Source organism: Mus musculus, chromosome 7 (assembly GCF_000001635.26).
Source record: "Mus musculus strain C57BL/6J chromosome 7, GRCm38.p6 C57BL/6J".
Lineage (NCBI taxonomy): Eukaryota > Metazoa > Chordata > Mammalia > Rodentia > Muridae > Mus > Mus musculus.
The window spans coordinates 34,965,215-34,979,541 of NC_000073.6; the positions used below are offsets into that span (position 1 = coordinate 34,965,215).

Here is a 14,327-nt window from a genome sequence, read left to right on the forward strand (position 1 = left end):
CCAGGGCTGACAGAGAAACCCTGTCTCTGGAGATACGTGCATGCACGTGCATGCGTGCGTGCCTGCCTGCGTATTTTACTATACCCATAAAATCTACGTCAGTGTAAATGACATATTTATAGTAATGAGGAGGGGCTGGAGAGATGACTCGGCAGTGACGAGCACTTGCTGCTGCTCGTGTTGCCTAATTTGATGTCAACTTGACACTAGCCACATTCATTTCATTTTTGAAGAGGTAAACTCAATTGAGAAAGTTCTTCCTGAGTTCGAGGCCAGCCTGGTCTACAGAGTGAGTTCCAGGACAGCCAGGGCTACACACAGAGAAACCCTGTCTCGGAAAATCAAAAAAAAAAAAAAAAAAAGAAAAGAAAAGAAAGAAGAAACAAAGAAAGTGTTTCCCCCATCTCTGGTCCTGTGGTCAAGCCTGTGGTGCATTTTTTTAAAACTGGTGATTCATGTGGGAGGGCCCAGCTCACTGTGGGTGGAGCCATCCCTGGGCTGGTGGTCCTGGATGCTATAAGAAAGCAGGTCGAGCAAGCCAAGAGGAGCAAGTTGCTAAGCAGCACTCCTTCATGGCCTGTGCAGCAGCTCCTGCCTCCAGGTTCCTAGCCTGAATTCTCTGAATGCTGGAGTTCAAGCAGTAAGATGAAATAAACCCTTTCCTCCCCAGGTTGCTTCTAGTCCCAGTGTTCTATCTCAGCAATAGGAACCCCAAGACTTTGTTCATGCAGAGAAGTTCCTAGCGCCTGTAACTTCAGATCCAGAGGGTCCATCACCATCATCACACTTCCACAGGCACCTGCAAACACATGATGCACGTACATATGCTCAGGCACATATATACACACACATAAATAAATCTGTATAGCATGTTAATGAGAAAGTTTTTTTTTTTTAAGTTAGAAAACAATTATAAACAGGAGTTTCCCCAGTTGTCCTTGACACATCCAGTGTGGTTCCCATGTTTTCCCTGGATGTAGAGACATTTACTTACAAATGATAGTTGTCAGCTTTCTGCCGCCATGACAAAATCCCTGAGACATCCAGAGTAGAGGAGGGATGGTCCCTCTACGAGGACAGTTCAGGTCCAGATGACAGCCCTGCCCTCTGAGAAGGGTAACTGCTGTGCTGTAAAGCGATCTAGCTTCTGGATTGTGTTGGAGCATTTCGTGTGCCCCTTCACATCCATGTCTCCTGTTGACTAGAACTCAGACCCACCAGCACTGTGTAGGACATGTGCCATTATTAGGATGCAAATAGTTCTGATTTGACCTACCCTGCCCATGACGCTAAATCCATCATGAGACTCCAGCTCCCCCTTACACAGGAAGGAAATGTGTGCCGTTGGGTACTTGGGAAGTCACTGCAGTTTCTGTGCCTCTGTTTAATCCAGAGTTTCATTTGCCTTTTTCTTCTCTTATGGATAGGACTTCACGCCTCATTTACCACATCATTGAGCATTCTTAAGTGTCTTGCGTGTCTGTGTGGAAATGAACCCATCCAATTCTCGTGGATGTTCTCAAAGCCACATACTTTGAACACTGATTTTTTTTTTTTTACAGTTTATTTCCTTGACTTGCTGACCGCCTTACCTTCTGCTGCTTTTAATTATACTTTCAGACCAATGCCACGCTCTAAAAATATCCCAGGGGCTGGAGAGATGGCTCAGTGGTCAAGGATGCATACTATTGCAGAGGAGCTGAGTTTCCAGCACCCACATGGTGGTTCACAACCACCTGTGACTCCAGCCAGGTGGATCTAACATCCGCTTCTGGTCTCCATCTGCAGTGACACCTACATGCACAAACCCACACACAGATGTTCTCATAATTTAATATAATAAAAATTAATCTTAAAGGCACCTCATATCCATTCATTATCTTTTCTGCTGGCCTATGCCTGGAACTATTTCTCTCATTCCTGAGCTTTTGAATGGTTAACCATGACCCTCTGCTGTTGGATTTGATCATTAATTTGGGTGTAGAGTTCTGGTTTTGTGTGAAGTGTAAGGAGAACGGAGTTCTTGAAGCACAATGGGTCATGCAGTGTTCGATACTGTTTTGGCTAAGTCTCAGTTTGCCTGACTACAAAATGGGAATGAAGTGCCTTTTCAGGCTCTGTTCCTAGGGAAACTATCTCTGAGATAAATGATCAGGAAGTGTACTGAAAAAGGCCTGTGGTGAAGAAGCAGGCCTGACTGGGCTGCAGACACATCCATACCTCAGCTGGTCCCACCAGCAACATCCCAAGTGATGCGAGGATCAGCGAGACTCCTGGAGAGGACTGGTTGGCTCCCACTTCTTTCATCTCTTGAGAAATGAGTGCCTTGGTGCCTGAGTGGGTGAGTTAGGGCAAAGCAGCCAATAGCTGTTGCCATTCCTGGAACCTACAGCAGAGAGACCGTGGCAAATGGTAATTGAAGAAGAAAGGAGGCTATGTTTATTTTCTGAGGTGTGTTCAGCTTTATGAGTGGGACTGGTGGAATGCAAACATTCCAGTGTTTGACAATGCAGTCATCCCCCATTTCCATGGGTTTAGTCAGCCACAATAGGGAAGACATTCCAGAACTTTCTAAAAATCAATGCTTGAATCCACCAAGCACTGAGCACCATGCTAAATCTACCTGAAGGAAGTGGACAGGAACTCTGTTGTCTAGCCTCTGCTATCCCTCGGGCCCTCAGTCCTGCCTCAGTGCTGGTTTCTGTATATCATCCACTCCACATATAGTCTGTGTGCTCTATAGCGGGTCCTGTGGTGGCTGTGCCAGTCACTTTGCATCTGTACCTCTCAAAGCCACTGAGGCGGTCAGGAGGAGGGTTTGTTCTGGTTCACAATTACATCCATAGGTGTTTGGCCCTATGATACTCCTGGTCAGAGTATCGTAGCTGCAGGAACATGTGTCAGAAGAGAGCTGTTCACTCCCTGGCTAATCAGGAAGCAGAGAGAGCTGACAGGAAGTGGAGGCATATTTTAAGGTTCCATCCCAGTGACTTCCATTTAGTCCCTACTTAAAATTCCAGAATCTCCCCAAACCGTACCCCCATCTGGGGAGCAAGTAATCAAAACATGAGCCCCCAAGGACTTCCGCAGAATTAAACCACAATGTAGTATACATGCAGAGCCCCATTTTCTTGTCATTTCTTCTTGAACAACACAGTAATCCTCACACCGCATTCCCTTTGTGTTGGGTATGGTAAGTCATCTAGAAAGGATTCTAAGTACAGGAGTGTGTGTGCAGTTTGTGGATTTGGGTGTAGTGGGGGATGGGGGGGGTCCCAGAAGCAATCAATCACTTGTGCTACTGAGGGTTGGGAGTTCTATTTCGATGCAGATTAAGGCTGCTCATCTAAGGCTTCAAGGCAAGCAGTGTAGGTCAGCTAACAGCTCCAAGCTTTACTCTCTCCTCATGGGCCAGACACAGCTCTCCCAGGTGCCTGGCACTGCTCCCTTTAAAGTGCCAGGACTTTGCTGGGCACACACATTGTAGAGAGTCAAGGCCAAAGGCCTGAGTCAAGTGGTACACTTGGGCTGTTCCAAGGGCTAGAACTCGGGAGGATACAAGAAGTACTGTCCTTAGGGTTTCTATTGCTGTGAAGTGACACCATAAGCAGGACAGCCCTTATAAAGGACTACATTTAATTGGGCTGGCTTACATTGTCAGAGGTTAAGTCCGTTGTGGCAGGGAGCATGGCAGTGTGCTGCAGTCTCTTAATCTGAAGGCAGCAGGCAGAGACAGTGAGCCACTAGGCCTGGGCTTGAGCTTCTGAGAGCTAAAAGCCCACCTCCTAGTTATGCACTTCCTCTAACAAGACCACACCTATTCCAACAAGGCCACAATCCTAGAAGTGCCACTCCTTATAGACCTATGGGGGCCATTTTCATTCAAACCACTACAGGTAACATCAGCCAATGGGGCAGATTCCTGGATGCCAGCAGTACACCTTAAGGCCCAACCCATCTGCCATGTAGATCCAATTCTGCTCTGTGACTCAGGAAACTGGGGCTCAAGCAGGCAGGGTGTGTCTGGCCACCAAGGTGGGGGCCCCTAGCAGCTGCCAGCTGTCTATCATTGCTGTAGGCTATCTGCCTTCCTGCAGCTGGTGCTAGGACAAGGGGCAACTGCTCCATTCCCCTGACCACAGGGCTTCTAGATAGCTCAGGATTGCACGTTGCCATGGGTGTTGGGCTTCTCTGGCCTAGTTCTCAAGAATGGTGGTCAGTCTCTGTGGGGAAGTCTTCTTGGCCCTGCCAGATCACTGAGTTGGCCCTGTCTTTCTCTTCTCTCTGCAGCCGAGTGTTCAAGACAGACATGGAACTAGAGGTTTTGCGCTACACAAATCGGATCTCCAGCGAGGCCCACCGTGAGGTGAGTTGGGCACCGGCTTCTGTAGTACATTAATGACTTTGCTAATTGCTGTGATCAAACGCCTGACAGGAAGTGACCTTAGGGAAGAGGGATTTGTCCTGGCTTACAATCTGTCATGGTGGAGTGATGGGTGGCTCCTTGGAGGCAGGAACATGCAGAGATTACTCATACCTCAGCCCACCAAGAAGCAGAGAGACTCGGGTGGAAGTGTGGCTGGCTGGGCTACAGCCCTCAGGGCCAGCTCCCTGGCACCCGGCTTCCTCCAGCCGGGCCTCACCTCCTAAAGGTTCCACAGCCTCCCAGAAGCAGCACCACACACTGGAGGCCAAGAGTTCAAACACAGTATCTGTGGGGACATGGCTTTGGGCAGGGATCAGGAACTGTAAGGAAGAAAAATGACGTGGAAAAGGAAGGTGGGGGGGCTGGAGAGATGGCTCAGTGGGTAAGAGCATGGACTGCTCTTCCTAAGGTCCTGAGTTCAGATCCCAGCAACCACATGGTGGCTTACAACCATCCGTAATGAGATCTGACGCCATCTTCTGGTGCATCTGAGGACAGCTACAGTGTACTTAGATATAATAATAAATAAATCTTTAAAAAAAAAAAAGGAAGGTGGGAGAAATCTCTTTCTCTTGGTGGATGCAGGGCATAGATAGACTCTTTGCTCCCTCTTTTCATCTTAAGGTCCCCACCTTCCCGAGGGCCATGATCCCAGTCCTCACAGTCTGGCTAACCAAATGGCCCCACTTCCAAGAGAGCAGGGGTTTCCTGACATCCTGGACTTCCCAGCATGTGTTAAAGCATCTTCCATCTGTAACTGTAATTCCAGCTCCCACTGCTGCCTGTCTTAGTGTTCTGTGGCTGTGAAGAGACATCATGCCCATGGCAACTCTTATAAAATAAAGCATTTAGTTGGGACTGGCTTACAGTCCCAGAGGTTTAGTCCATTGTCATCATGGCAGGGAGCATGGAGGCAGACATGCCATTACCATGGCGCTGGAGAAGCTGAGAGTCCTGCATCCAGATCAGTAGGCAGCAGGAAGAAAGAGACTCTGGGCTTGGCACCGGCTTCTGTAACCTCAGAGCCTACCCTCAGTGGTACACTTCCTCCAACAAGGCCACACCTCCTAATCCTTTCAAATTGCTGCTCCCTGGGGACCAAACATTCAGATCTATGATCCTATGGGGCCATTCTGCTTCAAACCACACCATCTTTTTTTTCTTTTTCTTTTAATCTAAACTATTGTGTGTATACTTGTACCTGTGTAAGTCTGTGCACATCTGAGTGTGGTGGCCTTGGAGGCCAGAAGAGGGCACCGGATCCTTTGGAGCCGGAGTTGCAGATGGTTTCGAGCCCAGTGTGAGTGCTGGGACCCAAACTCCAGTCCTCATGAGTGAGCAGCAAGCATTCTTTAATCACTGAGCCATTTCTTCTTTTCTCTCTTTTTGTTTTTAAAGACAGCATCTTGCTATATATCTCAGGATGACCTTGAGCTCACTGTGTAGCCCAGGCTATCTCAAAGCTACGATCCTACCGCCTCCACCTCCCAAGTTGCAGTATTGCAGGTGTGCTTTACCAAGTCTGCCCATCACCCATTTTCCATAGACAGCTCCCTAAGGTGCCTGGGCTAGCCTGCCTGCTCAGGGACCCTCACAGCTAAGTGTTAACAGATGGCCCCATCGTCAAAAGGCCGTGTTATCTCTTGCTCTGGCTAATTTCTCTGTTCATGAAAATCAGGTAAAAGTAAGTAAATAAATAAGACCCTGCCTTAATATTCAGGATTCGCCAAACATCTTGATCAAATCTTCCGTCTTTAGGTTTCTGGCCACCTGCAAGCTATAGCATGGTGTTTATCGGCTTCCAAACCAAGGTGCTCCACAGTGGTCCACGTAAACTCTGTGGGTCTTGGAGCCATTGCAAAGGTCCAATTTGTCACTTTTCTGCACCACTGTGCACAGATCACCCCTCCTTTTTCCTTTAAAGAGGAGCTTTTGAAAAAGTGTTATACATTATTTATAAAGCCGTGTTACTTATCTGCTTAATACAAATGTCTTTGCTTAATGCCCGTCCTCTAGGTAATGAAGGCTGTAAAAGTGGGGATGAAGGAATACGAGATGGAAAGGTAAGCTGTGTGTCTCCGAGTAAAGATTAAAATGTAAAAAACCAGCAATTTATGTTCCCCAAGCAAGTAACAGATGAGGGGCTGGAGCAGAGCACACGCGATCAAGTGGGGACTATATGCAGCCTTGGGATCCTAGGCAGAGATTATGGTCCCTCTGGTGGCGGCCACCTCCCTGGCTCCTGGCAGTGTTTGATGGTAATGGGCCTTGATCACTTTCCAGGCTGGTTTAGTGTCCCATCATTCCACTCCTGGACTTTGTTTCTGCAATTTGTGGGGGGAACTTTACCCAATAGCCGCTATCGTACCTCCAAAAGCCACTAGTAAAACAGCTTGCCATTTTTATGTGTAAACAGCACCATTATGGCTGCTGTGCTCGGGCGACTGGGTCGAGAGATGGTTAAGTGGCTCATAAAGCTCCCTGGAGAGCCCCGTCTGACTCCAGCTCCAATTAGGCTTGCCACTCGCTGGTCGGCATGCCTGGGCGCTGCCTGGGGAAGCCCTGCTCTGCTCTATGACCCAGATCAGATCCCTCACCCTGTCCTGGGTCTCCCATCGGTGACTACCCCGTGGCCCCGAGATGGACTTGTCACCTTTCCCATCCCAGGTTCCCTCTCCTACCTGGGTTTGTATGTGCTTGACAACTGTTATCCCCTTTCCCATGCTGACAGCCCCAGACCCCTCTGGTGGCCATCAGGCCTGCCCTGTGTGAGGGAAAACTGATTCTTTTCTGCTGTGTCTTCCAAGGGCTCCTGTCCTTGGAAGGACCCAGGGAAGCTGGGACTACAGTGTGGTGATGTGACCAGAGTTGGACCTTTGAGGTGGGGCCTATTGAGAGGCCCCTGTGTCACTGGGAGTCCTGTACTCAAAGGTAGTTCTTAAGAAAGGATTGTAAAAAGAGCCAACCTGGCCACACCTGGATCACTAGCTTCTTAAGTGACCAAACCAGTGAGCCTCATCTTGAACTTTTAGCTTCCAAAATTATAAACTATGCAAACCTCTTTTCTTTTATAAAATAGCCAACCTTGGGTATTTTATTATAGCAGCAGAGAAAGGACTATTATGCTGTCCCAACCCTCATGGCCTTGCCTGCCACATCAGTGTGAAGAGCACACAGGTGGGGTCAGCAGTGGCCAGTGGGACACTAGTGTTTACTGTGGACTTGGAAATGGAGGCCTTTTTTCAGAGTTTAACCCTGAAAGGTGAGCTGAGTGCCTGGAGTCCTCTTCTTACCCTGAAGGACACGGAATTGTTAAGATGGCTTTCCTCAGCTGCTATGGTGTCCCAGGAGGGGGCATGTAACAACTGTCTATCAAAGCTGAGGGAGCCTCTGTCTTGCCAAGGACACTGGGGAAGGGCGTGCACAGCCTCTTTGATTGCAGTTTGCACAGCATTCCCCCTCCCACTCAAGGATCTGAGATGAGAAGCATCGGCTAGCCCAGGGTGGAAGGCGGAACTATGAGCCCCTCAGACTGGCACTGGCCCAGAAACCTGTTCCCAATTGAGTTGACTCATAGTGACCCATAACAGATGCCTCAAATAAAAATAACCAAGAAATCAGAGCAGGAATAGCATATCTCAGCATGGGGCCCCCACCACCTCTGCCTGTCAGTCAGCTGTACCCTGTGCTGTAGGGGGTTGGCTCTGGAAGTGACCCTGAGACACTCTTTCCTCAGCCCTGACCTTGTCCCTGACCCTGCTGCCGCCCCTAGGCAGGGCTACATGGGCTTTGGGTCTGTAGCAAGGAGTGCCTGAGTGTAATGGAGGGGTTTCATTTCTCAGAAATGTAAGGGAGTCCTATGGCGTAATGAACCCCGGGGTGCTCATCCACTGTTGTTTAGTTCTGTGTTTATGTTTTGGTTTGCTGGCGTATATGAACAGCCCAGACATCATGTCATTCCCCATGTAAATATTTCAGGAGACGTCTCTCAGTCAGTGAGATGTTTCCCTTTCTATAACTACCCTGCCATTATCCCGTCTAACCATACAAATAAATAATACAAGCAGCTTTCTGTACCTGAGCATCCTGCATCACAGATTCAGCCACCTGCCAACTGTGGCACAAACTTTTACTTAATTTGAGTCAGTAACCGAACATGCACAGGCCTTTCTTTGTCTTCCTGCAGGCTACACAATGTAATCACTGTGGACATTGTTTGGGTCTTATAGGTAACCTCCAGTTGGTTTGAAATGTTAGGGGAGGAGGTGTGGGTGCAAGCGGCTGGGGTGTCTGGGGATGCTGCTTGGTGTCCACAGGATCCTTAGAGTCAGTCCCCTTCTTCTGCCAAAGACTGACTGACCTCTCATATTTAGTCAGTTGGTTTAGTGTGTGTGTGTGTGGGGGGGGGGGGGGGAGCACGCATGCCTGAGCATGCCTGAGCATGCCTGTGGAGGTCAGAAGATTATCTCTTCTGACTCTTGAGTCCCCAAGGATCAAAACTCAGGTTGTCAGGCTTGGAGACAAGTGCTTTTCCCTGCTGAGCCATCTTGTCATTCCTCTCTTATGCATGTGTGCGTGTGTGTATGTGTGTGTGTGTGTGTGTGTGTGTGTGTGTGTGTGTGTGTTAGTTTATGTGTACCATGTGCATACAGGTGCCTGAGGAGGACAGTGGATCCCTGGAACAGGAGTTACAAGTAGTAACTCTACATGATGTGGCCCTGGAACCAAATCTGAAAGATCACTAAGTGCTTTTGACCCCTGAGCCCTCCCTCCAGTACCCTGACTATAATTTCTTAGTATTATCCTTTGCTTTGGTCTACACTGATGTAAAACTCTCTTTTCTTTTTGGATTCCTTGGCTGTGCATTACACTGGGCTGCTAGGTATCCTGGGGGGAGCTTGGTGCCTGGATCTCTGAGTTACGGACAGAGCAGTCTGAAGCTTTGCCAGCACGCTGCCAGGTGGACAGGTATAGGTATACAGAGGGTGTCAAGTGCGAAGATTTGGCATGAAGACCAGCTGGTTTTCTCATGTGTATCGTGCATGCCACATCCACCTGTGGCCCATGTGGACGGCTAGATGTGGACGGCTAGATTCTAGAGCAGTGATTCTCAGCCTGTGGATCTCAATCCCTTTGCGGTTGCATATCAGATATCCTGCATATCATATATTTACATTACAGTTCATAACAGCAGCACAGTTAGTTATGAAGTGGCAGTGGAATAGTTTTATAACCACAACATGAGGAACTGTATTAAAAGGTCACAGCATTAAGAAGATTAAGAACCACTACTATAGAGGGAAATAGTGTCTGTCTGTGGGCCTCAGCCAATAGGAGCACCTGATCATGGGGTCACTGAGAACTCAGCATAAAGGGGCTGGTGAGCATGGGCATGCAGGGAAGAGTGGAAGAGGTGGTAACAGCAATGAGGTGCAAAGTCTGCTCCTGGACGTAGTGGAAAGACAGTTGTCCGTGGTTGTCGTCACATCTGAAGGTGTCGCTGCCTAGGTTTCAAGAGCACAACTCCCCTGCCCCTTAGACATCTGCGGCCATGAACTGGGTTGACTCTTAGTCCCAAGTCCTCTTTCCACAGGCACTGTCACTGCCTGGGCCACTTTCTGGCACCATTGCAGTCTATGTCAATGAGAATCTGGAGATGTCTCAGGACTTGTGTGTCATTTCCCTATTCAGTAGCTGGTATCAGGAAACATATCTAGGTTGTATGGATGGATGGATGGATGGATGGATGGATGGATGGATGGACAGATGGATGGAAGAGAGAGAAAAGGGATCTGAGCTATTTTTCTAACACCCTGCATGCCACTAGAGACTTGAGGATTATTCTCAAGTTGAAATCAGAGTCTTCTAAAGCAGGTGTTGTTGGCTATCCAGGGGATGTGGCTCTTTTAGCACAGACTGGACCTCTGGGCAGATAGATCAGGGCAGCCCAAGTGTGATGTGGGCTGTGGACTCGTGGGGCAAAAGGAAGAGAGCTTCCTTTCCATGTGTGCCGATGGTGCTCTGCACTCACCGTGGGCATCCTTCAAACCTGCAGGCCACAGAGCGGGGCAGGGGTGGGCAGCCAGGACTGGAAGCTGGGGTGGAAGTCGAGCAGCACCAGACAAACAGCTTTACCCACTCAGGGATGCCAGCTAGAGACTTCAGTCTAAGCTCTGTTCCTCTCCCCCCCTTTTTTAATTATCAGAGATTTATTATACAATCTTGAGGGCATGTTAAAAAAGCGTAAGCTAGCTGATGTCGTTTATGAAGACACAGCCTTCTCCTCTGTGCTACGCCTGCCAGCCAGGAAATGAAAATCATTTTCCAAAATCGAGGTGTAGTAAATTGTGTTAAACCAATAAGACGTTAATGTTTGGACGAATCGGGCTCGCCCAGCATCTGACTCCGGGCCCAATCAGGCGGTCCATTTTACCATCTCATATTATTTAATGTTAGTGGCGTAACTGGCTTGTAGCTGGCTGGCATGGGGCTGGCAGCTGAATCAATTACCTGCAAACACTAATTTAGAGCATGCTCAATTGGCTGTGTAAGCAGGTCCCAGTTCACATTTACTACAAGGAGATTAATAACTTGATGCCGTTGACAGCCTGGGACCTTAATTGGGATTGCTGTGTCCCCCACTCCCATCTGCGAAGGGGCGATTTGGGGCCCTGTCATGGCAGCTTGTGGAGGTGGGTACTGTGAGGAAGACAGGTTCTGTGGGTATGACTGTGTCCCATTGCCCCCCACGCCATTCTCCCCAGTGAAGAAATCCCTCTCGACAATCTTCAGCCCTGCCTGGAACCCCTCCACTAGAACTGGGTTTTTCTGGGTCCCTGTCATAGGCAGTAACTCACCGTGGTAGGCTCCTGTTTTCTTTTAGGCCAGTGTTAATGAAGAACTTGCCCAGCTGTGCATTTTTAAAATGAAAGGTCTTATTGCTTTTTCCTGCACTTTGGGCAAATGTGTCTGCTGTCTTCAGGGTGCCTGTTATGTCCAGATTTGGGGAGGTGGGTTAGGGACAAGCCTGAGGGACTTCATCTCGTTATCACATGCATGTCACACATATTGACACTACACACTGATGCCTGCCACACACATCCCTACACCCCCATGCTCCTGTATACACTGCACAAACACATCTTCTGGGTGCTTTACATGCTACACACTGTACACACATCACACTCCACACACACTAGCACACTCACACCACACATCTCATAGATACACATAAACCTCTAGTAACCCCAACTTGGATATTCCATCCAAGTCTCCAGGTGCTGGATCAGTGGTGAAGTTTCCCGTGTACCAAGGTCTCAAGTTGTGAAACCCTGGCCGCATTTACTTTAACCGGAACCAGTTCCTTTTGTCTTTAAAGGATTAGAAACTTTAGCTCCAGTAAGGACAGAGGAAGTTCTGGAGGTCAGAGCTGCAGGGCAGCAGGCAGCCTGCAGCACATGGGCTCTGTGGGCCCCTGTCTGCACCCCTCACTCTGGGTAGGCAAGCACTGGCTGCTCTAGCAGTCTGCTGGAGTTGATTCCCTTCCCCTCCTCATCTTCCTCCTTCCCCTCTCCCTTCTCCTCTTCTTCCTCTTCATCTTCCTCTCTCGTCTCTTTTTTCCTCCTCCTCTTTCCCCTTTCTCCTCTCCCTCCTCCTCCTCCTTACTCCCTCACCTTCTTTCTTTTCCTTGCTCATGGAGATAAAACACAGGACTGAGCACATAGGCAAAACACTACCACTGAGCCATAACCCCAGCCCTCAGTTTTGTCAAAGTCTCACTACGTAGCCATTTTCAATTCAAGAGCCTCCTATGGTTGCCTCCCGAGTGCTGGTTTTAGACAAGATGAAATCCTCGCTTCCTTGTTCACCATCCCTCTAGGCACACTGCCATCTCTAAAGAGTGACCTCTGTGCCCACACTGCCCTCCTCTTGTTCTGTGGCTTGCCCAGATGCCTTGTTTACTGGGCATGAGGTCAGACCCAGCCTTGTAAGTCCATATCCAGTGTTGGGACTCCTCATGAGTCACTCAACAAGATTGGTGGTGGTGGTGATGGGTGTCGCTCAGAGGTCTGTTTCCTTCTTGGAAGATTCTGGAGATGCCCAGTTTCCAGCTAAGTACATTCTGATCTGATCTGGACATCAGTGAGGCTGTCCCTAGTTTATTGTCTGCCCCCTTGTAAAGGATACTTGGGTTTTGAAGAGAAGGGGACATTGGGGACAAATCCGGAGTGCAGACTGTCCTGGGTACCAGGTAAGAGATGATTAATGGCCCTTCTCTGTGAGCCTAGTTATATTGCCCATAGGTGGTACCTGTCCTTTCCATATCAGACACAACTGCATTCAGCCGGAGTCGAAGGGTGAGAGCTGTGTGTAGTACAGCTCATTCAAAAGGGATGATAGGCCACCCAGAGCCCACAGCTGGATTCAGAAAACCCTTTATGGCTTTGCTGGCCTTATGTTGGTTTCTTGCCAGCAATTGCTTGGTAGCCCACCATGACAGAGGTCAGCAACACCCCCTCCCCACTATCACCCCGAGTGCACTCATGAGTGTGTGCAAGCATGTACTCTCTGTAAATATATAGTCAAGTGATGAACTAGTCCAGGCTGTGGAGACAACATCATCTAAAGCAGTCATTCTTTCCAATGCCAGAGGAGTCAGAATCCTCCTCTGGGACCCAGTGGGTGCTTTTGTGGATCTGCACTGTTTCAACACTAAGGGGATTCTGTTTATTTCAGATAGTGTTTATCATCAGTTTAAGGAAACTGTCTTCCTGGCTTGCTTGGAGATTGTATCAGGAAAGGATGTGGAATGTTATCAGCTGCCTTTTAAGCATCTTGGGTGAGGGGAGAGAGATGAGGGTGGGGGGGGAGAGAGAGAGAGAGAGAGAGGTCTTTAACATGTTTATCTTATCTATTTATGGGTGTCTGTGTGTGAGTGCATGCCACATCTGTGGGGTGTCCCTGGGGAGCCAGAGGAGAGCATCAGTCCCCTGGAGCTGCAGCTAGGGATGGTTGTGAACCACCTGAATCAGGGACTGGGAACCAAACTTAGGTCTTCTGCAAGAGCAGGAAGTACTACTTTTAAATAAAGTTGTAGATGAGAGAGTTGGGAGCGTAGTAGAAAGTTGTGGGCACGCTGCCTCGTCTTCACCTTTGCTGGAATTGCCATGGAAGGTTTGGCCCCTCGGGAACAGCGCTGATAGCTGGTTGCTGTTAGCTAATCTGTTCTGGTTTCTCAGCTTTCACCTAGTGTCTTGGCCGAGTTGGCCGAGGAAACCATACGGAATCTAGTTGTTCTGTGTCCTGCAGCTCCCTCGGTCTGCCCTTGTTTGTGACAACCTTGACAGTTATAAGGAGCCAGGCTTAGGTGATGGGAATGGCGTCTGTCTCCCCATTTCAGCTCCTCAGGCTTACATTGGGGTTGTGTGATACATGGAGGAAGTACAGTGCCACCGTCATCCGAAAGTAGCGAGGAATAGCTGTCCCTTGGTGCATGTGTGTTGGTAGGGACCTGGTCACCTGCCGAGGTTTGGTTTGGCTTGTTTGGTTTCTCCTGTGAGGTGACTCCCACCCTTCCCTTTCCACTAGCTTACTTTGTGAGAGGGCACTATGCACAGGCTGCACATAGGCACGGGGCGGGGGGGGTGAGCTCCACCTCCTTGAGGGGGACCCGAATGCCTTATTTATTATGAAGCCTAGGTACACAGTGCTCTCTTCTCTCCTGGTTATTTATTCAGTGTTTTATACTCATTTCTATTTAGACTCTTGGATGCTTAGTTTAGATTTTGGATTGCAATCTGGACTTGGGCCATTCATCTCAATGCTCCAGTCGTTCTAACTCTGAGAGCCGAAGGCTCTTTCATTTGGCTCTTGTGTCTCTTTGATAAACACCTGTCATTTT

The 14,327-nt window shown here is 48.8% G+C and overlaps 1 protein-coding gene across 2 annotated transcripts in view; it reads left to right on the forward strand.

Annotated features, from left to right (window-relative positions):
- Pepd (peptidase D) overlaps positions 1–14,327 on the forward strand; it is a 132,302-nt gene that overhangs the window by 52,808 nt on the left and 65,167 nt on the right. For both annotated transcript variants that reach the window (NM_008820.2, XM_006539622.3), the window contains 2 exons: positions 4,291–4,366; positions 6,443–6,489. In NM_008820.2, the coding sequence (NP_032846.2) occupies positions 4,291–4,366; positions 6,443–6,489 (123 nt within the window). The remainder of the gene's footprint in view (positions 1–4,290; positions 4,367–6,442; positions 6,490–14,327) is intronic.